A 23,941-nucleotide genomic window follows, 5' to 3' on the forward strand; every position below is an offset into this window, starting at 1 on the left:
AAGGGGTGAAAGGTAATTTGAGTTTAGGCAGGAATGTGGGGGTTGAAGGAATCAGCTATAGTCTTATTGGATGGCGAAGCAGACTCGAGGGGCCAAATGGCCTACTCGTGCTCCTAATTCATGTTGTCAAATGCATCTGTGGAATTCTCCCAAAGTTCTATCCTTAAATCCTCTTATTTTTCATCTACACAATGCTCCTCAGAGGCATCATTCAAAAGCACATTGATCAGTTTAGTTGGTGATGATGAGACCCAGCTCGATCACATCACCATCTCTCCTGACACCACAACTGTCTAAAGTGTCAAACTTGTTGTCTGACATCTGCCCTGAATAAGCCAAAATAGCTCAAATTAGATATTACAAAGACTGAACCCATAACCTTTGATCCCCACACAAACTCTGTTCCCTAGATATTGATTCCACCCTTCTCCATGGCCTTCTCCACCTTTCATACTGAGTCAGATCATTTGCAAATCAGTTCCTCTTTGATCCTGAGTTATGTTTCTAATGCCATACCTTCTCTTTTATCCTGTAATATCACCTGTCCCTGTCTTTATTTTAGCTCCCATCCACTGCTGAAACCATCATGCATGATTTTGTTACTTCTGAACTGGACGATTCCAATGCTTTTCTCCCACCTGCCATTCTCTGTAAACCTAAGGTCATCCAAAAGTCCCCTGCCTGTATCCTAACTTATGCCAAATCCCATTAACCCATCAAACTAATGATAACTGATCAACATTGATTCCCTGTTCAGCAATGCCTTGAATTTTAAATTCTCTTCCATGCATTCAAATCCCTACTTGGCCTCCTCCTGCCCTACCACTATAACCTCCTTCACTGCTATGATCTTCCAACTTTGTGTTCAATCTACTCTGATCTTTTGCGCATTCCTCCACCTCTCCATTCCTCCGTTAATGTTAGTGGCACGGTGGCACAGTGATTAACACTGCGTTTCAGAGCACCAGGGGCCTGGGTTCAATTCCCAGCTTGGGCTGCTGTCTGTGTGGAGTTTGCACATTCTCCCCATGTCTGCATGGGTTTCCTTTGGGTGCTCCAGTTTCCCGCCACAGTCTGAAAGACATGCTAGTTAGGTGCATTGACCCGAACAGGCGCCGAAGTGTGACTACTAGGGGAATTTCACAGTAATTTCATTGCAGTGTTAATGTAAGTCTTACTTGTGACCAATAAATAAACTTAACTTCTGCCCATCCTTGGCAGCTGTCTAGGTCCTGAGCTCTGGAGTTCCATCATTAAACCTCTGCACATCTCTACTTCTCTCAGCTCCTTTTAAGAGCTGCATGTGGTGGCATCTCTATTGTCACCCAAAATAGAGAAAATTAGGTAATATCCCCCATCATTCACTCATCAGGTCTGACCTTCCAAAAGGCTAGAATTGAGTTTACACATCATTTGCCTATAACTATCTTTATCGCACATCCTCCAACCCTTTGGCTGATACCATGCAACTCATTACCTGACACAGTGTTAAAAATGGACACCTTCCATCAAGACGCTCCTTCGAACCTACGTGTTTGATCACACTTGTAGTCACTTGTCCTGATGTATTCTTCTTTGGCTTAGTGTTAGTTTTATCATTGTATTCTTCTGTGATGTGTAAAGGTTTATATAAACACAAGCCATTCTTGTTAAACATACACACAAGAAAGAATTCAGACAACATGCATTTTCCCTCAAGTAACCATCATGCAGCAATGAATTCTGTACAGTTGAGGATAACTCAGAAAATACACATGAAACTGGCAACGATCACTGCTTCGCATCTTCAGCAATACACAACTTTTAAGCATCTTTTTAATACTGTAGCCTTTGTTCCAAACTGCCTTACAGTCGTTCGCTGTTAACTGTCAGTGACATCTTCCCATTATCCTGCAGCTCTTGGCATTAGCCTATCAAAATATTCCATTTCTGCTTGTTTGTGAAAGGAAGAGTACAGTGGCAGTTTGCTGTGAAATTTAATTGGTCTGTGTTTCATGGAAGAAAGCCTCCTGCGTTTACTTAAAATTGATTAGTCTGCAAAGCATCTGCATGTGTGGGCCCAAAACAACTGAGCCATTGAAAGGAAATCTGCATCAGTAACACCAGAGCTGTGTTTTTAGGGAGCATAATTTTCTGATATAGAATTGAAATGAGAGAATCAAAACACTCGTAGTATTTAAAGCACAGTCCAATGTTAATGTTAGCAACAGCATCTGATGCCTACTCCATCAGCATCATTATCATCTTGTGAGAAAGATGATTGTAGATCGGTTGTTAATTATTCCAATTTTCAGCAGTAGATGCCCTTTTGCAAAATAAATCTCCAAATGATGGTATGTTTTGTAGATTCTGATACTCTTCTGTTCGAAACACTGTCTGAGCCTTGGCTATTATGGAATAGAGTGCACTTTAGTACAGCATATTCCAGCTGTGCCCTGGCATTAGTTTATAGTGCATCAAAGCAGCGTAGTTGCTTACTGTCAGCTGACCTGAAAGCTGATCCAGATTGGAAAGCTTGTGTGCTTGCAGCTGCAATGTAGGGACAAGGTTTCACTGTCTCTCAGATATAGCATAAGCATTGAAAAAAGTGATTCTGTAGGCTTCAGGATGCAGATATGGGTTGCACTGCCAGCATTGTTCTGCTTGAAGCCTTTCGTTCCGTGGTTCAGAGGAACTGTGCACACATCTGCACCCGGCACCAGGAACAATTGTCACTTGAATTTTTGCCACTGGACGAATCTGACAGCATGAGCAGACCCAGAACTCTTCTAATTATGGTAGTGTAATGCTTTCCGTATTATTAATTTTAAAATCCTTGCAATGCTCTTGTTGCTTTGGCTTTCAGAAAAACAGTAAACAGTAAAAGTCTCAGAATCTTTCTGTCAATGTGAAGGGACAAAGCCAGTGTTAAATCTTGTTTTATTTTGGGCAGCAGAAAAGCTGAATTCTAATTGCATGTGATATTACTTAATTCGAACAGAAAGCTGAAGTCATTCATTTTTTCCATTTTTTCCTGTAAATACAATGGCACAAAGGGAAAGCGTGTTGTACAATTATTCAAGAATGTTTCTCTTAAATTCTACCTCTTTTTATTTACTTCCGATGTTGCAATCACGCTGCCTGTGGTCATAAATTCTAGCAGAATTAGATTTAGTAATGATAAAAGATAAGCAATGTTTTGATTTTAAAGTAAATAGAATGTACTTTGTACAGTATTAAAATTCTGCCCTTATTGTGACTGCCTGCTGATGCATTTTATTGCATTGTAACAAAACTGACATTTAAAGGCTCACTGTAGCCTTCTATAATAATGGAGAATTTCTCCTCACTGTTTCCCATCTCTACAGACTATGCTGCAAATATTTTTAGAAATCATCTAATTAAAGCAATGCAACACTAATGGAAGCTGGGAGTAATCAAAATCTTTAAGTACTTTGAAGCGACTCTGCAGTCTTCAGATTTGAGATATTGGCTGTGCAGAACGTGTCAGTAGCCTATTTTGAAATTATTGGAGCCAAAACATCTACTTAATAGAGTGCACTGGTAGTAAAAAATCAACAGTGACATGTTGTAATTGGATTCATTAATCAGTTATGTCTCATAGCAGCTACTAACCTGTGTGGAATGTATCAATATTCCCCATTTCAGGCTTATCTGCTGAGAACATTCAAATCCAGATTATTGCTCCTGGGTTGGGTGCATAGAGATGGGAGAATTCCCAGCTCTTGGGACCAGCAGCAGGGTGTGGAGGTGGGCTGGCGATGGGCCTGCCTCAGCCTCTGTGTCCAAAGTTTAAATAAAGGTTAAAACAGGAAACATCCCACCTCTCATATATTTCAAACCCTCCATGCCAATGTGTGCCCTACCTACCCCACCATGGCTTATTGTAACCCCTATGCCAACTTAATACCAACATAAGCCAAGCCATGTCCCACCACCACTCTTTGCCCTTACACCTAACATACCAATTCACTGAGCAGGCCTCTGGATCCATGCAAAGATGAGATAAAATAGCTTTCTAAGGCCAGGATTTTCGAGCACCCTGCCCCCCCCCCCCCCCCCCCCACCCCCCAGCAGTGTGTTTTCTGGAGGCGGCTTGCTAATGGCCATTGGTTGGTTCCCCTGAAGTCAATAACCATTTGCGTTGTTCACCGGCGCACTGTCGGGGTACCCACTGTAGGGAGTTGTCTTCAGCAGGACTGGTAGACCTTGCTGGTGGGAAGGGCGAGAAAAATCTCAGTCTAAGTTTCTATTACAGACTTCATTATATTGGATAATAACGCTCTCATTCATAAAAACCCATCTGGCATATTTACATTACTTCAACTTAATAAAGCCTTACAAACAACAAACATTTCATTCAAGTGCACAGTCCCTTAAAACAAGGATTCATAGTCCCACATCAAAAGTTTCTAACTACTTGTTGCTGTCAATCAAACTGTGAAATGGCAGGCACCCCACTCTGATAGTAGATGTTTGTGGAATCATCATGCAGCATTAATCCAGTAATGGAAATCTTCAGGCTCACATCAATAGAATCTTCTTCCTTCTTTCTTCCTCTTCCTTTGAGAAAAGGATACAAAAGTCTGAGGCCACGTACCAACTGACTCATAACAGCTTCTTCCCTGCTGCCATCAGACTTTTCAATGGACTTACCTTGCATTAAGTTGATCTTTCTTTACACCTTAGCTATGACTGTAACACTACATTCTGCACTCTGTCATTTCCTTCTCTATGAATGGTTCTTTTCTCTGTAAAGCGCGCAATAAACAATATTTTTCACTGTATGTAAATACATGTGACAATAATGCATCAAATCAACTCAAAATCAAAATAGAAAGTGTGAAATAGCAAGCAATAATTTTTTGTTAGCATTCCAGACATTTGTTTTCAAAGATTTGAAGGGCAAGAGTTTTAAATGACTTGACAGCTCTCTTTAAAAAATCCCTTTGGCAAGTGGCTTCTGACAGCTTTGACAGTTAATTTTGACAGGTTTATTGACAGATCTGATGAGCTTGACGATAATGTGTTTATGCACATTTACACCGATTTGTACCAATCCCAAATGACTTCCTCCAAAGGTGTCCTGTGACCAGATCCAAAGAGAACCTTGCCCCTCCATTAGGGTATCCTGACTGTCCAAGTGAATCCACAAAGTTCAGGCTTGCCCTTACCTAGTCTAATACACACTTTGGGTTTCACATCCTGGCCTGCCAAGATCACACTTCAGCTGATGATTTGAATGGCCATCTGCCTTTGTAAACAAAGCATACACGATTATACCCATACCCATGTGGGATGGTGTCTAGGACTTTTGCTCATTTTAACTACTTACACCATGGCAGAGAGCCTCTCTGTCATAGTGAAAGTTTGAACCTCAGTATCTGATCACACTCTTGTGAGTTTAGGTCAAGCTTACTTAGACTTGGCCAAATGCTGCACAGGCTTGTTTGTTAACTGTTAGTTTAAGTCAGCTGTACCTGCCAGTTATTTGCTTCAATCCAACCTGGATGGCTCCTTTCTCAATGATCTGTCCAGGTCAGTTGAACACTTCAGCCCGAGACCTACTCCCACATTTCACTTGCCAAAGCATGACCCTCCTGACTACCTCCAAGGCGCACCCCCTGAAGCCGAACGCTCTTTCCACCCAGGCTGGACCCAACCCTCACCCATGGCCTGACATCTGGACCACCCCCCCCCCCCCCCAAACCCCATTACTCCCTGCCACTCTTGACCAAATTCAACCCAAGGTGCCCCTGGCCCAATTTGACCTGAGGCCAAATGCCCCTGAAGTCTGTCGACTTCAACGGAGTTGAGGAGGAACTTCTTCACTCAAAGGGTGGTGAATCTCTGGAATTCTCTGCCCATTGAAGTGGTGGAGGCTACCTCGCTGAATATATTTAAGTCACAGGTAGATAAGTTTCTGATAGACAAAGGAATTAAGGGTTATGGGGAGAAAGCGGGAAAGTGGAACTGATCCACTTCAGATCAGCCATGATCTTATTGAATGGCGGGGCAGGCTCGAAGGGCTAGATGGCCTACCCCTGCTCCTATTTCTTATGTTCTTATGTTCTGTCCCAAGGTTCAAACTGTCCTTCTCACTGAGGCCCAATCCCCCAATCTCCAATTCCTCCCTAACCTCCAATTCCCCTTTGACCTCTGGTTGCCCCCCCCCCACCCCACAACTTAATTTCTATCAACTTACCTTAGACACATACCTTTTCCCTGGCCTGGCAAGGCCTTCAAATTTCAATAGGCCTTTAAACTTACCTGTTTTACAGCATCTAGTGCCTTTAAAAAAGGTGTGGCCACCTTCCCTTTAACTCAGTGATACTTCAGTGCTGGGCCCCATGGACACAATGCACTGCCTGGGTCTCTCCTGCCTTGGGTTGAAGGTCAGGCAAGACAGGCAGTTAAACAAATCAAGCAAGAAGTTGGGCATGGGGTGGCAATCCAATGCTGATCATCACTTCAAGAAAGTTTGGACCCAATATATTTGAAAAGGTGGCAACAACCACTTTGTCTCTCTCCTAAAGAGGAACAGTAGAATTCTAGCCTGAAACAGGAAATCGATTGTTAAGCTACAATTAACCATAATGCAATATGCCACATGACCCAAGCCTCTGGCCTTTTTGGACAGTTGCAGCATTATACCTGTAGCCTTACAGTCTGCTATTTAATATACAGTTGGTGAATCAAAGAAATCTCCATTGGACTACGACTCCGGACTCTAGAAATCATGTGAACGAATATTCATTTTTTTGGTTTTTGTGCTTCTACAGTCCATAGTTGTAAAACTCTTCTTTCTATTCCTCATCCCTTTACTGTACTTATGTTTGTGTTTATTGAAGTGGGAAGTTGCAAACACTCCTCCCCCAGCTAAAGTAACTTTCTGAATTGATCATAACGCAAGTTTGTTGTGGTTTATTAGTAAACTGGATCACGCAAATTGAGGGGTTTGGAAAACTCACTACCACGTACTTTAAATATAATTCAAACCACTATCTGCTTATGGACAGGTGGTGAGATGAAATAAGTACTGTCTTATCCATAACAGTATCTTTTCCCAAAATGGACAAAATGCAGTCCTTGGGATTTAGGATGGGGCCAAGTTGGAAGCAAATATGCAAAGGGAATTTCCATCTTGTGATGCATGAACACTGGTGAAATTTTTACCCTATTGTTCCCATTACAATTCTTAAGGCAGAACAGAAACTTTGTGAATGAATGAGGGAATGAAATTTGGCTGTGAGGCAACAGCAACCAATAAAATAATGTGACTTAAGAAAGATTTAAGACTACAGGGATGTTTTCGCAATGCAGTGGATGTATACGGTTAATATTGTGTTGATAATCACTTATATAAATATTGGTGAAGTAGTCAGCAACAAACATAACACACCTTTGGCAGAAATAATAATGGACAGAACTACTTGCATGCTGGGAATGTATTGTACAAAGGAAGCCGGATTGTGAAAGCTAAATACAGTATTAGATAGGGATTTAGCACTGTTAATGGAGTTAATTTCTTACATCATTAATTTCTTAGGCTATCATTCTATTGTAGTACTCAGTCCAACATTGTGAAATGTAAGACCAGGGGTATACTTTCAGATGCATTTTGGCTGCAGCTTCCACTCTACCAGATGAGAACCCTGTGTATATGCGGCTATTACACATACTATGTCGAATTCACATAAAAACTGAAGTAAATGCTGCTGGTTTTTACAGCAGGAATTTCAAAATGGATCTCCCACACGCTGTGCACTGCAGAGTGCACTAGTGTGAATCATGCTAAGAAACAGGGGGTGGGGCCTATTCCCACTGGAGAGGCCAGCAGCATAGCGCTGAACGGGCCACTGCGCAGGTGCAGATCTGTTAGCAGTGAGATTAGTGCATGTGCATTGGCTCTGCGCTGCCAGCCTTCCGATCGCTAACACACACAACCTGCCCACGGCCCGTTCGCTGCCTCTCTTAGCCAACCTCAATATCCCCCCCACCCCACCGCTGCCCCAATCCCTCCCGTGCAGCCCTGACTCCCCCAGCAAGCTGACTCCCCCTACCCCAATGGTCAGCCCCAAGTCTCCCGCCCCCTGTCACCCAGCCCATGCAAAATGGCAGCAGAAACCCTCACCCCACCAGTCATTCCCCCAGAGGTCCTGTTCCCATCAGGGCCCACCCCCATCAGGCCCTGCCCCTGGCACTGCTTGATGCCCAGTGGGCATTGCCAAGATACTCTGAACATTGGCATTTTATTACTTAGGCAGTGCCAAGGGGCCAGGCTGGAACTGTGAGGCTGGAAATGTCAAGGGGGCTTGCCCCACTTTACCCCTATCTCTGGGGCCTCAATGGCTCCAGTTTACTTCAGCGGCGTTGGGCCGTTGGCTCCTTGCAAGAGGGCAAGTATACTAACCCCCACTGGAGTGAAACACTCCTGGTAGTGAGGGGAGATTTCAGTCCCAGGCCCACTAATTACATTTAATTTTTATGGTTATGCTGATTTAAATAATTTATGCAGCTCCACGGAGCTAACGGTGCCAGAAATCTGGCTGCTGCAGATTCATGGAAGCCATAGCGCCTAACAAGGAGCCCACAAAATGGCCTCCGCTCGAGCCTCCGAGCCCACTGCACTATGAAAATAGCACAGCAGACTGGGAGAATTGCCCTGTACATCAGCAATCTGACTGAGTAAAGATCACAGTAGATGTAAGTCACTGTTCCTATACATAGTAAATGCTCAGATCTCTAACAAATTAGGAGGAATGGATTTATAGTGAGTCTGGATTATGGACTGAAACTAGAAATCAGAATTACCATAATGTTTAATATTGTGCCTGTTTATACTGCTTGTAGCTTACTTGTGCTGACACGTTAAGCGCCAGGTTAGTTTCTAGCAAAGAAAAGGTTTCCAAAAGGACTAAAGCAAAATATTGAAATATGTTAATCCCTTGCATGAGACTATGGATAAGAAAGTACTTTTATTTTAATAGCTTCCTTCATATCCTTGCGATGTTTGAATGTGATTAATAGCCATGCATTTATTTCTCAATGTGTTATCCAATAAAATATAGGCAGACATTGCATCTAATTTCATTTTTCTACGTGATCCATTTTATCAAGGCATTCTGTATTCGGTTTGTTGGATCTGAATATCATAGCGTGACTGTAGGTTCATTGACCTACATTTTCCTGAGTGTATGCTATGATCATTTCTATGCTTGAGTGCAGCTAACAGCAGGAGGACCACCCACGGAGTAGGCCCTAGCCAAAAGTTCAAGTGTGATTCCAAGTGAAATTCATCGCAGAACAGGAAAGGCTATTTTATATATTGCACTGCCTGGACTTAATGCAAAAAAAAGTCTTCAAATCAATTAACATACAAAGTTAAAAAGTAAAATTTATTTATCAGTCACAAGTAGGCTTACATTCACATTGTAATGAAGTTAAAAGGGGGTTGGTTTCTGAACCAAGGCTGGAAATCACTCATGAGATGCCTGGGCAAGGTAAAGGCTCACCATCCTTGCCCGATGCCTGCCTATCTTAGCATAAATTCGTCGCTTAGTGTGGGGGACCTACTGGAGCTATTCAATCGCTGTCAGTTGGCTGATCCCAAGAGTGAATTATTGTTTTAATTAACTAGTGTGGAACTCGAGCCTCCCAGTTTAGATACACCATCAGCACTACTGTTATGGGCCTGGCCAAGTTAACAAGGTCAGGCTTCTGTTCCATATGACAGGAAGAGGGATAAAACAGGATTATGGTTGGAATTGGAATGGTTGCTGCACAGAAGGCAGCCCCAAGCTTACAGGCAGTGCTCGACTTTATGATGTTCGAATGATAGCGTGACTGTAGGTTCATTGACACAACTTCTTTAAATTAACTCACCGTTTTAAATTTACAACCTTGGTTTTGACTTTACAAAACCATGCTAGGGATGTTCATTTGTGCACATTGGTGTTCTGGGCTTCCCATCTGTATGACTGGACAGGTCGAACCGTCTTTGTGAGGTTGCAAATGAATGTTTTATTCTGTTAATTTTTTTTGGCACAGCTATTGTGATTTTAATGTATTTATACAGTTATGTTGTATTTACTATGCGCTCAGACCTGCAGAGATTCAAAGCTAAACAGCCAACTGACAGCGATTGAATAGCTCCACCAGATCCCCACACTAACTGAGCAATTTGTGCTAAGGTGGGCAGCCATCAGCAGTCGCTTCAGTGACTTGACAGGGCAAGAGTTGTGAGCCTCTACCATGGCCAGGCATCCCATGAGTGATTCCCAGCTTTGGTTCAGAAACCGATCCCCCATGTATAACATTGTTCCAATGTCAAAATTTGTTCAGAGTTATGATATTTTGACTTACAACATGGTTCTTAGGAACCAATTGTGCCTTAAGTCTGAAGGCTGCTTGCATTTATTTTAATTAAAAGTAAATTATGCATTTGATCTCCGAGACTTGGTTCAAGTCTATCCTAGACTGTTGGGATAAAGGTTTCCTGGGCTGGAACTGTCTGGCTGTTCATGCCAACAGGATCTTCTGGTCCTGCCAACAGCACATCCCCACCGTAAGTTTCACAATGGTGAGGGGTGCATTTAGTGGGAAATACCATTGACAAAAGTGCAACCAGAAGATCCTGCCACCCGTCGATGATAGGCCATTGCGTAGAAAATCGGTGGGGTTTAATTCTTCAGGGTGCTACTGAAATAAATCTCAATCATACAATGAATCATGCATGAACCATGCTACAAAACTCGACATAATTTGATAGCAAATTAGAATTTCCCATTAGTTATTATTAAATTAGCAAATGTATTTGGACAGGCCACGAATTGGCACATGCAGTTCTCCTGCATTGGCCATGAGTCCCAGAGGCATTTATACCACCTGCTGTGATACAATACATTTTTCAACATAAAATTGAAAAAGCTTGCTGTAATTTACTTGCTCTCAAATAATTTGTAAAACAATGCAGAAGCAGCAGAAGTTTAAAATGCTCGGTTTACCTCTACAAAAGTACCAACTGCCCCATATGGAAAGTTCAGTTCTTTTTCTATCCTTACCCATGGTTCTTTGTTTATTATAATTCTCTGTAAGTTTTAAACCTTTTGCTAAATAACACATATTTCTCTTCAAAGAATGTATATGTTTGTGAAGTAAACTGTTTTGTGAGTTTTGATAATTCATGATGCACACCCTTTTACAGAGGTGTGACCTATCTACTAGACAAAGTGAATGTGTAAAGGGAGCCTGTGGCACTGCAGAAAGTTAAACTTGTCTTTTTTCTTACCTTTGTGATGAATATCTAGTTCATGGTTCATATTATTATTTTAGAGGTTAAGGCTGAGATTTTCAGGTCATTTCGACTGGTTGGATCTTCCTGTCCCACCGATGGTGAACCCCCGTCATAGGCAGCCTGGCAGTGGAGGTTGCAAACAGTGGGAACTTTCATTGACAGCACGGGTACTGGAAAGTAGTGTCACTGGCCAGTAGCAGGCATCCTGCATGGCCACAAAACAAACCATGGGGAGTGGCAGAAAATCCCACCTAATGTTTAGTTTTGGGAAGATTGTTGTTGTAAGGATAAGGTAACTAAAATGCTGGACTTTGGAGATTGTCAGAACACTTGGAGTTCAGAAGGTTACCCATGTTTATTTAATAGAGTTAGAATATAAGAGAGGGAGCCATAAAAGAGCACGTAGGCTTACTTAGCTGGAGACGACTTGAAAAAAAATGTAGTTTAGAGAAATGTTTTGTTTGGGAAGTTAGTACTAAATCAGTTAAAAAGTCTTCAGTGAATCTTATGTCCATGGAGATGGATGGAGTTTAAAAGGTTTCTCTGGTTTCAGTTTATTTGTTGGTGTCTCAGGTAGGCTTACCTTAACATTGCAATGAAGTTACTGTGAAAATCCCCTAGTTACCACATTCTGGCACCTGTTCAGGTACACTGAGGGAGAAACACTTAGGGAAACTAATGGTCAGGTCAGCAAAAGAGTTGGAAGTGAGCTGGTATTTCAAGGCAGGAGTGCAGCTTTGTAAATTCTGTTGAACGCAAACCTGAACTTTCCAGCCGATCACACCAGTGGGATCTTCCCATCCTGTCGACGGTTTCCCTGTAGCATGGGGTGGATTGAGTGGGAGATCCCATTTATAGCGGTGGGACCAGAAGATCCCACTGCTGGCGAATGATGCGCTGCCTTCTGCCACAAAAACACATGGCTGGAAGGCCAGAAAACCTTGCCCACCGTCACAGGAGGAGAGATTAAATCATTGTGAGGTGAGCAGTGGTTGAACCAGTCCAAGTCCGAGTGGCTTTTGGGGGAGTTCAGAGATTAAATCTTTGAATGTGAAGAATTGAGCTTTCTTTGAGGGACACAAAATTTTAATGAGGTACGGTGCGTCACAGTACTCACAGACATCTGGGTACATTACTCACACTGAGAAATCAGTATGATCTGCCTTGGTCACATCTGCTATTTAATGTGCAGTGCAGTGTGTTTGGCCACAGCTTATTTGTTAATATATATTTACTTCATGTTAATTTTGAACGTTAGAATATAAGTTAGATATTGTAATTTTTTTACTTTTTTGACTTTGTATGGTAAAGTTTATTTTTTCTGCTTAAGACCATGAAATCCTGTAGCTTTATTCTTTGTAAATATCTGGGATTTCAAAATTTATCTATTTTAAACAAATGTTACTGGTCCTAATTGGATTGTAACATTCTGCAAAAGAACAGAAATAGCTGTTTATGAAAATACACATATTTCGAGCAAAATAAAAGATGCACTACCAAGACATTAACTATCTTGAAGATATGATTTTAGTATATGTAACAACTCAACAGGAGAATATTTTATTGATTCTGTCAGACAGCTGGAAACATCATTCGGTGTTCCTCAGTATGTAGATCAATAATAAATCTGCAAATGGAAATTATTTGAGGCATTTCTCATCTAGAATAATATCCAATTAGGCTTTGATTGTGTTTTCATGGAAACATACATGTTTATTAGCATAGAAGAAGACCATTCAACCCATCATGCCTGTATTGAGTCTTTGCTGGAACAATTTGCAACTATTTTTTCCCCTGGCTAAACATCCTTTGTTTCATTTGCTGTGGTGCATAAGAGTTGTTATTTTGAGTAGGCCAGATGTGTGGTGACCTTCAGACATCTCTGCCCCCCGCTGACCTATCCTCTGAGACCCTGAATCCCTCCGCGGAATTGGAAATGCACCCCTCCCACCCCCCCGCGACCTTGACCCCTGCCACTTAAGTTTCCTCTGATTCTTAGCATTTTGTTCCAGACAGGTACCTGCAATGCCTCTTCCAGCTACTGCAGCACTGTTCCTGGAATGACTAGAGAGGGCTGCCAGTCAATCAGAGACAGGGCTTTCTTCTGGTGATGGGCAGAAGACTTACCTTCGTCCATTCAATGTTTGTTCAACTGCTGGAGTCTGAGAGGATGTCCTCCCCAATGATTTTAGTGTCTGCCATCTTGAAAATTCAGGCCTCTGCCTATTCTGTGATGTAAAAGCACCTATGGTGCTTAATATACATGGAAGAACTCCAACTGCCTCTTCTGAAATTTATTCTGCAATATTTTTCTTTGATTTTTCATTCTGTCTCTTCCTGAGAGGAATGAATCATGTTGAGCTATAACTCCGTGTGTGGTGATCATTCTCTGGCACTTTGTGAACATTGATCATGCACATGTCCAGATGGTTGATGTCAATCATCTTTTTATTTTGAGAGGTTTATTTGATGCTGTTTCATGTTTGTAAAGTTACCCCCATTACGCTGAGCTACAATTCATAGCGACAACATTGAATATTTTCCTGTTGCCAATGTATTTGTACAATCATAGTCTCAATGAGTGATTGCTATTAACTGCCTGGCAGTTGCTAACATTACATATTTTAGGTTATAAATGTTGGTTTTCTTTGCTAATTAGCGACTTCAGGGATGTTTTAATAATTTATAGTATTAAATTGTTCTTTAATAATAGTTTTGATAGAGAAATGATTAAATTGACAGTTTTTCTATAAAGATGTTAATTTAATTGTGTATGTTAATTGAGGTATGGCTATAATTGGAATTCATTGGCACGATGGTCTGAACTTCCCCCTTGTCTTTTTTCTGGTAAGTGGTGTGGAATACTTAGCATTTACTCGGACAGACCAAGTATGTTTGTGTGCTCCTGTCCAATTCATGCCTGGGAATTGTCTCTTTTGAGTGCAGCATTTTTAAGTGCTGTCTAGAGGTTGAGCTCTGCCAAGTGATTCACTTTAAAATTATTGATTTCCCATGTTAACAAGCCTGTTTTCTAAAAATCTGTTCATCAAATTGTCATTGAAGCCAGTATGTAAGGCTCATGAACACATTTCTGGTTTTGTAATTCTGATCTTCTAGGAGAGTAGACTGAGATGATGTGCTGGATTCTCTGACCTCCCCCGCAGCTGGGATTCTCTGGTCCTGCTCCACTGAATGGAGACTTGGCTGAGCACGAAATTTTCTGTTCTCACTGGCAGCGGCAGTGGGGTGTGAATGGCTGGAGAATTCAAGCCGATATGAATATAACTAACAACCTATGGAATAAATGTATTTGTCTTTAGATTAGAAATTAATCAACTGCTCAGTTATTAGCTAAGATATGTGAATGGATTTAACTTAATTTGTGGAATGGCAATACATTATAACACATCATTCTTAAGGATGTTGCAACAATTTTTAAAATTTAATAACTTCTCAGCTAAAAGTTGTTGGAATATTTGTTTGTCAAGTTAATTGACACGGATGTATCCAAACAGATTCAGGGTGAAAATTCTTATGTAGCACTCTATTAATTAATTTTCATTTAAACAGACAATAAACCAAGTCTCTTCATCTTCTGGATTTGAGTAGATAGGAAATTGGCAAGGATTTCTATTCCTAATCATTCTTTATGTGTGGAGAAAGACAGTTTCAGGTTGTGCATTGATGCCAGACCAACAAAGAATCATTGGCAAGGATCATACTTGTGGTGAGAAAAGTAATTGGGGAGGAGACAGAAATAGAGAGAAAGGATAAATGATTTGGATACATAAATAAGTTAGTCAGCATCTTTGACACAGCATCAGGATCAATGGGAATTCTGTCGAGGATAACTTCACCAATCATCTGTTTGAGGAATGTATTTCAAAAAGCATAACACTATCAGTATAAAACACTTCATAGAGCAACATTGAGAATGAAACAGCAGAGAAATATTTGGCAAATCAGGAAAAGTGTGGCCCAAAAGAGAGGTTTTCAGGAAGTTTTTAATGGACGACAGAGAAACTGCAGTGCCAAGGATGGAGTTATGTAGAACAAGACTGAGATAGTTGAAGACTTTGCTTCTGATGGTAAAGAGAAATGAGAGATGTGGAGTTGGGGTGGGATATCTAATCAGAGGAGTTGACCAAGTTGGGGCTTTGTGTATAATGGAATATGGGTAAAGATAAGAACGAGAAAGACAAAAAATAAATAAGAAACCTTAGGCGCATAACCTTGAATTACAGTGAAATATCCTCTAATGTGTACAATATTTTTTATCAACTCCACTTTGTTGGCAGTACTAATATAACTCTTCAGGCTTAATTGAATGATTCAAATGCATCAGGATGGATGAGTATAATACTCGGTGCTTAAATAAATTGTGTCCTTTGATGTGTAACTATTTGCATTCTGCATTCACGTGAGCATCATAGAAATGTCCAATACTTCACCTGCAGACATTCCGTGCTGTTACAGACAGAGGAGGGATAATAGAGATGGATCCCCCTTTTCCCACCTCTCAATTGGTAGGAGACAGATGTGTTTTAAAGGAAAAGTTGAATTTATACTTCATGTTTTCAGATTGCACGAATGTGAGACTGTTCTCAGACTTTCTGATCCTAACCATGTTATGGCCATCATAGTCCAGTTAATGCTGACTCCAAATCCACACCTATGGTGTGATTGGCACCAGTCGACATGGGGTTTGCATTATACGTGGACAAAGAGCGTGATTGGTTTAGTGATACATTATAAGATTTGGTGAGAATGCTGTGTTTTGTATTTGTACAAAAAAGTGACAGGCTAAAGAATTAGGCAGAGAGTGTAGCAGCTGAGGCTGATGGGAAGACTTTGGTTATAAGAGAGAGAAAGAAACACTAAACAGAGATGAGGAGGAATTTCTTCAGCCAGAGAGTAGTGAATCTGTGGAACTCTTTGCTGCAGAAGGCTATGGAGGTTATGTCATTGAGTGTCTTTAAGGCAGAGATAGCTAGGTTCTTGATTAATAAAGGGATCAGTGGGTTTTGAGGAAAAGGCAGGAGAATGGGGATAAGAAAAGTATCAGCCAGGATTGAATGGTGGTGCAGACTTGATGGGCTGAGTGGCCTAATTCTGCTTCTATGTCCTGTGGTCTTAGATAAAATTTTGTACTTTGAGCACTGAAGGATGTTATGTGACCTTATCATGCCAGTGCTTGCTCTATGACTGAACTAATTTTCCTGCCTTTTCCTCATATCCTTCATTTTTTTTCTTAAATAATTACCCATTCTGGTTTGATCAGTGTATTAGTTTGATAATAGCCATTTGTGATTGACTATTCTAAATTACTCCAAATTTTCTATGTGAAAATTTCTCTTTTCATTTTGTTTGTCTGTTGTTTCCTTGAGTACAATTTCTAATTCCCTCCACCCAGGCAGGAATGATGTTTGGCAGGATTTCAATTCATTCATGTCCACTCACTGGCTCCAGACCCAGTGACCTTTTGGCTTCGGCCAGGCTCCCATTGCAGACAGACAGAGGACTGAATTGAAAGCGGTTTTAGCATTCTGGGAGAATTGGTAACCAGATTCGGTAACATTGCTACTTTTAGCCCTGTTACCTTTTTTTAAAAATGAAGTTCTGTCTTGAAAGAAAGAAAACTTAAATCTGATACCATGATTCTGGCCCAAGGATGTCTCAAAATACATCACAGCCCCCACTGAAATAGATCCTGATATGGTGAATCATTTGTGTAACCTTGGCAAACGTGGCAGCAAATTTATGTAAAATAAAATCCCAGAAACAGCAAAGCAGATAAACATCCAGTTAACCTGGTTTCATTGGCACCATGTGAGAAGGACAGATGTCTGTCATGACACCAGAGAACACCTTATTTCAAAAAGTAGAAAGGAATCCAAGCTAGACTCCAGGCAGACAGAACCATGACAAACATTGCATCAAAAAGAGAACTTGCTTTTGAAGTGGCAGCCTAGGATGTGTGTTTAAAATCCTCGAGCGATGTTGGAAACTAATCTTCCACATCCTGCTGAGGTGCTCTTAGAGACCTGTTTTCATCTTTTTTCTGTGTGATTGATCTAATCAGGAAAATAAATATCATTCCCTCAATGTTAAATACAACAAGAACCCTCTTTAAATGACTCGTGCACTCCTCTTTGACTACTGACTTATGGGCTCATCAAAGGAGGAGATTTACCTCCCTCTGTTTTCAGCAGGCAGAGATGGCAGAGGGGGTGGCGAATCCAGCAGGAGTTCCAAAATGGCTTTCACGCTGGCAGGATTTCCCATTGAGGTTTTCCCCGTCCCCTGTCAATAATGTAATAGGTTTCCCACAATGAAATGTGGAAACTGCATTGATATACACTGACATCTGCTTAGCGGACCTCCCTGCTGTATCATGTCCCCACAAAGGGAATTCCCCCACCCCCATTCTGTTGTCACATCAGCAGGGTTTACAACAGATTTCGTAAAATGGGGAACTGGTGAACAGAACGCACCAAGGATGCACAGCTAAGTACAGCCCCCAGGGGGAGATTGTCATATCTGGCTGTATCCTGGCAGTGCCCTGGCACTGCCCCCCCCCACCCCCCACTGCACTCTGGCAATGCCAGTGAGATCTTCCTTTGGGGAGGTTTGGGCTGGGGGTAGAGAGTGTCTGTGGGGGGGGGGGGGGGAGGGGGAGGGGGGGGGAGGTGGTTCCTTGCAAGATGGGGGTGTTATGTGTCCATAGGATGGTTCTTGTTAAAATTGGCACATCTTGATCTGGTAGGAGCCAAAGTTGCTCAAGGGTCTGTCTGCCAGCATAACGTGTGACCCACCTCAACTTTTTTTTATGTCGAAGTGTTTAAAAATATGATGGGAAAACCTGGCAAGGCAGCTGGTGGGATGCTCTCAGCTTTTCCTGCTGGAGACAACACTTTGAAAAATTCAAGGATTCCAACCAAGGTCTTTGCCTTTACATTCACCACTAGTCTTCTGTTATATTTCCTATTGGCTATTATAATTTCAATCTTTAATTTTTGTCTCATTTCAGGACTTTTCATCATTTTCACATGGAAAGACTTTGGAAAAAATGTTTCCTTTAGACTTTCTGTTCAAGCAATGAGTTCAAGCAAGCTATAAAAATAGGCTATTATGACAGTCTCCTTTCTCTTTCATATTAAAAAAAAAGCTGATAATAAGGTCCTGCCGTTAAATTCAGCAGGACATACATGTTCCACGAAATTCTGTATCATTCCCACTCTCTCCCCGCATCTCAAACTTCCTCCCTGCTTCAGTGTAGATATGAGTATGCATAATGCAGCATTTTGTTAAATTGTCCCTGTATTTGACCATTTCATGCATTATTTTGCGTCGTTTTGATCTCAGGAGGTCTAGGAGGCCTTCCTGTTCGGATTATGAGCAACAACAGATAAAACACAGCATAATAGTAAGGCAGTTAGGAAGCCAAACCTGCCTCAGGGCAAGAATGGAAGAGGATGCAGTCAAGAATTTTGTTCAAGTCAACCCACTAAACCTGCTGATGAGGGGAAGCATAGTTTAGTCATTGTTTCATACCATAAATTGAAATGAGTCTGCTAATTGAACTAAATTAATCTTGTCCTCTCTTGCTTGCTGTTTGTTATGTTCCCTAATTGTGAAATAAAGCAGCACACTTCATACTTGGCGTCACCTCACCCTGTATACATTCTGCAAAAATGTCTAATTTTACTAAACTGGTTTGGACCAGTGGTTATTTCACAGACATCAAATTATGATATCATTTCGGAATCATCTGATTAAACCTGTGATTTCAAAATATCATGGGAGATAAATGTGCCCTGACTGTAAATCAGTTTAGCTCTTGTGATCTGCACTGGAAAGTCATGTTTTTCATCCATTTGCCAAGATGTCACCCTTCAGTTTTTGGAAACAACTAAGCAAATACAGTATTATGGTCTTGTCACTATGATGCAGTATAAAACTTCTGGGTGTATTATTAAACAAAGTTCAAACAGCCTTCCCAGAGCCCAAGTCATTAGTTTTTCTCATGCCTTCACCAATGGTGGGCTAAAAATTAATTTCCGTTGTATAGACCCCCTTGTAGCCATTGCACAATGAATAATATTGACCTTTCCCCCTGATTTCAGTGTTGCATTTCTTGAGGACAGCCATTGTTGAAATTAGGAACTGCTATTAAGCTATGGTTCTCCTCCAAGTTAAATGTTAACCACAAATGAGAAATATTACCGTTTACAAATAGGAAGTAGTATGTAGTGAAAATGGTAATTATTTGGAAGCTGTAGATAGAGTATTAATTGAAGTTAATTATTTAGAATGAATACAAAATATATAATTCACTATTATAGTTAACAAAAGAATACCATTTGGTATGAAATTTTAATAAGGTTAGTCAACTTGTTTTGAAATGTACAAATGTTTGTTTTTGCTTCTTCCCCATAGCAATTAAATCACTGCTAATGAATTGCTAATAATATGTAAATGCATTTTAAACTTGATTTGGCTCCAAAATGCTTCATTATTATTGTTTTGACTATAGAAAGGATAATGAGGAAAAGAAGTACTGTGAAATCATTTCTAGCAGAGTGGGATGCAACAGGAAGGCAGTGCTAAATTTATAATAGAAGCTCAGTCAGCCAAAGTATTCTGGGCTGTCTGCTGTCCATTCAATGAAAAGATCTGTTCAAATATTGGAGAAAATATGAGGATGTTAGCAGAATCGAGAGGATGCAATTATCACAATTGATTAAGCAGGCTGAGGTTCTTTTTATTGGAAGAGAGACCAGGAGATACTTAAAGTAATTGATCTGGCAGATGAAGAAAAGAAAACTCGTGGGTGAGTGCAGAACAAGATGGCCGTTATCAGATCAAATAATGGCGTTAGGAGATTTTTTTTACACTGAGTGGTGAGGACATTGAATTTCCTGTCAGATGGAATAGCTGAAGCAGAGAGCATTGATGAACTTAATGCATCTTGATGTAACTTGAAACATATGTCAAAGTGAAGGAAACAGAGGGATGTTGGGAAGAGATAATTAGAGTGGGAGGAGCTTTGTGTAGAGTCTAAGTACCAACATGAACCTGTTGGGCTGAATGGCCTGTTTTTATGTAGCTGGTAATATCAATGACATAAACTCAGTCACAGAAATGTGTATTTTTAATTTTACAGTAAGTTTTCAACATCTTATGCCCTTATCAAGATGACGGATATTGGTATTGGGAAATTTGAATATTTTTCACATCAAACATGCTTCCAATTTCTGTAAAGAGCTTTGCCACAGCATGAGTATGGTTTTCATATTTTCCATACTGCAGAAGCGAATGAATAATTTTACAATGTTTATTTGCACATATTTAATTCGGAACTCAGCTAAAACCACCAAGTTATTTCCTTCTACTCGTGGTCCTAACAACATTCAGAAAAGGAAGTTTTATCCCATCGGTCCAATTATTTTGCAATTTAAATTATTTTTAATTAATTCGTGGGACATGGGCATCACTGGCTGGCCAGCATTTATTGCCCATCCCTCAATGCCTGAGGGCAGTGAAGGGTCAACCACGTTGCTTTGACTCTGGAGTCACATAAAGGCCAGTCCAGGTTAGGATGGCAGATTTCTTTCCCTAAAGGATGTTAGTGAACCAGGTGGGTTTTTACAATGAATGAGAATGGTTTCAAAGTCATCAATAGATTCTTAATTCCAAATATTTATTATTATTGAATTTTAATTTGTCCATCTGCCATGGTGGAATTCAAAACTGGCTCCCCAGAACATTAGCTGAGTTTCTGGATTAATAGTCAGGTGATAATACCGATAGGCCATCACCTCCCAAAGCTGAGGTCCCAACGCTGCCAAGTCCATTGTCTGCAAACTCTCCAAATTTCACTTGTTTTGGTGAGGAACAAAGGACTATGCTGGGATTCTCCTGGCCCGCTGCTTGAGCAGTGCTGTGGGCCGGGAGACATAAGCGGAGGCCTGTAATGAGGAACACCATTCGCAAGTCTCCCAGGTGCTTTATTTTTGGCACAATCTAGGGTGCAGAGCTGATAATCATATTGAAATGAGCATTTCAATATGATTAGTGGACCTGGGAACAGTATTCTCTGAGCCTGCAAGCAACTCTGCTCCCCACTGGGAGTGGTTACCTGCAGCAGCATTTATGACTAATGGGGAACAGGTGCCCTGACCCTCCTGGAGGGAGCAGAAGCAATTGAGGTCCCCCCCGGAAGGTCAGGAGTAAGGGGAAGGGTGCCTCTTGGGCAGTGCCAGCCTGGTATTGCCAGCTCGGCACAATGGCACTGCCCAAAGGGCAAACTGGCATTGCTCAGTGAGCACCTTAGCACTGCCCACCCAGCACTAGGCAGTGCCAAGGGTGTGGTGCCAGAGTGGGGGGGTCTACTGGGCTGTGGCCTATTTTGGGGAGGGAGTGATCAGTGGGGAGGGGTGCTTGTTGTCATTCTGCAATCGGGATCATTTAGAAAGGAGGGAGGAGATGTTTAGGGCTGGCTATCTGGGTTGTGGTTGTGGTATTCACAGCTGCTGGGGTGGAGGTTGGGAGGGAGCATCAGGGCTGGCCCAAGCAGGGGAGTGTGTGTTGGGGTTGGGGAACATAGGGGTTGATGCAGGGAGGTCCAAGCGGCCAGTGATCGGGGGCGGGGGGAGTGAAGGGTTTGGAAGGCCAGCAATCGGGAGTTTGTGGGCTTCACCAGCGATTGGGAGGCTGGCAGGGGGGGCCACTGCGCATGCACCAATCTCCGCTCTGACAGGTAGGCGCTTGAGCAATGGCTCACTCAGCACTTGGCTGCCAACCTCTCGGGAATAAGACCCGTCAATCATTTACTGAAGTGAATCACAATGAGGCACTCTGCAATACTTATAGTGTTGGAGATTTGCTCTGGTATGTACGCCCAAAAAACAAGTAGGAAATACTCCTGATTTCCCACATGTTGGGTGCTTAGATTTTTTTGGGGAAAATCTCAGCAGATTTGTTGCCAATATAAGTAATTGCTGTTTCAGAGTACATTTACATTCTTTTCAGTTGCGGTAGTAAGTAAACCAGTTCCAAGTTTTTTGCTGGCCCTTCAGAATCTAGTTAGCTAAACAGTAAATATTAGTAATATGTTAGCATGAATATTCGTTAACAGATTTTTCAGTGATGACCGAACAACTTAATTTTTAAAAGGTGCAACCAATGTCCTTTTTATAAAAGGCTTCAACAACTTGTATGTTGGGATACAAGAGCGTAGCTCATCTTTGAACAAAACAGATTTATTTAGCTTTTTAATGCAGTGCATAGTGCATTAAATTGATGGCTTTAATTTCAAATTTGATGTTATCTGTGCTGTTATCGGCTTCCTTTCAGTGCTAAAGAAAAATTCAATCAGTCCCTCTAAATTGACTCACAAGGATTTTCTGGGATAGAATTTCGACAAATCAATGTTTGGTTCATAAAAATGTTCTACTTATTTGAATTTGGTAGTGCCTGGTTTCATGTACTGTTCAATCTGCATCGAGGGTTACTTTGCAGTGATTAGCTAATGTCTACATCATACTGTAAGATAAACAGTGTGCTAATAATCTCTGTTGAGCTTTCTCTCACTCTCCCACCATAACCTTGGAAGACAATTGGTGAAACCCCACATAAATGGCAAATATCTTGTGGAGACTATCAGAAAACAATTCTGAATGTTGCCCTTTAGAAATAAGCTTATATGATTTGTATCTCTATTGTATTATGTTATGGGTGGTTTTCACCTTTTTTGAGAATAAGTGTAGCCTTTTGAATTGATTTGATTTATTATTGTCACATGTATTAGCATACACTGAAAAGTATTGTTTCTTGTGCGTTGTACAGACAGAGCATACCATTCATGGGGAAGGAAACGAGACTGCAGAATGTAGCATTACAGTCATAGTTAGAGTGTAGAGAAAGATTAACTTAATACAAGGTAGGTCCATTCAAATGTCTGACAGCAGCAGGGGAGGAGCTGTTCTCGAGTCGGTTGGTACGTGACCTCAGACTTTTGTATCTTTTTCCCGACAGAAGAAGATGGAAGAGAGAACGACAGGGGTGCATGAGGTCCTTAATTATGCTGGCTGCTTTGCCAAGTAGAAAGAGTCAGTGGATGGGAAGCTTATTGAAAAGGTGCCCAAAATCACTGACCCACCAGTAAAGAAAAAAGGTAGACCTCCTGAGAAAAAAGGTAGACCTCCTGAGAACGAAGCTAGACCTCCTGGAACATTCTGAGGTTGGAAGATGAACCCCCTCCAGGAAACCAAATCTGGAAAATCCACCTGCAGATACACCCTGACTCACTGCTGTGGTGTTCCAGGGTTTCAGGCAGTTCCACCTTCAGCTCTAGAGGCAATCCCAGGCATTTTTCAAATGAGTTCTGACATCTGCACCTCATGTTGTTACAAATATACTTCATGCTAGCAGGCTTTCCCACCAGCACAGTGGAGAATCCAGTGGGGGGTGGGGGGGGTGATGCAAGTGAGTTTCACACCAGCTTTTAATGGGTTTTACAACCTGCCATGATGGGTGCCAGTGGAAGATTCCACTATAAATTCAGGCTGGCATGGAAACAATTTTTGGATATCCTGTATATGCTCCTCACCGGCAGGGGCTTGGAAGAGGTCCATCCTCTGT

The 23,941-nt window shown here is 41.4% G+C and overlaps 1 protein-coding gene across 6 annotated transcripts in view; it reads left to right on the forward strand.

Annotated features, from left to right (window-relative positions):
- dock10 (dedicator of cytokinesis 10) overlaps positions 1–23,941 on the forward strand; it is a 326,378-nt gene that overhangs the window by 59,674 nt on the left and 242,763 nt on the right. For 5 of the 6 annotated variants that reach the window (XM_080185517.1, XM_080185519.1, XM_080185518.1 and 2 more), the window contains exon 1: positions 2,569–2,777. The exons of the other annotated variant lie outside the window; for it this stretch is intronic. In XM_080185517.1, coding sequence (XP_080041643.1) covers positions 2,616–2,777 — 162 coding nt within the window. In that variant the 5' untranslated portion in view covers positions 2,569–2,615. Of the gene's footprint in view, positions 1–2,568; positions 2,778–23,941 lie in introns of those variants that run through there. 6 annotated transcript variants of the gene reach the window in all.

Source organism: Carcharhinus amblyrhynchos, chromosome 3, assembly GCF_965287045.1.
Source record: "Carcharhinus amblyrhynchos chromosome 3, sCarAmb.v2.hapA, whole genome shotgun sequence".
NCBI lineage: Eukaryota > Metazoa > Chordata > Chondrichthyes > Carcharhiniformes > Carcharhinidae > Carcharhinus > Carcharhinus amblyrhynchos.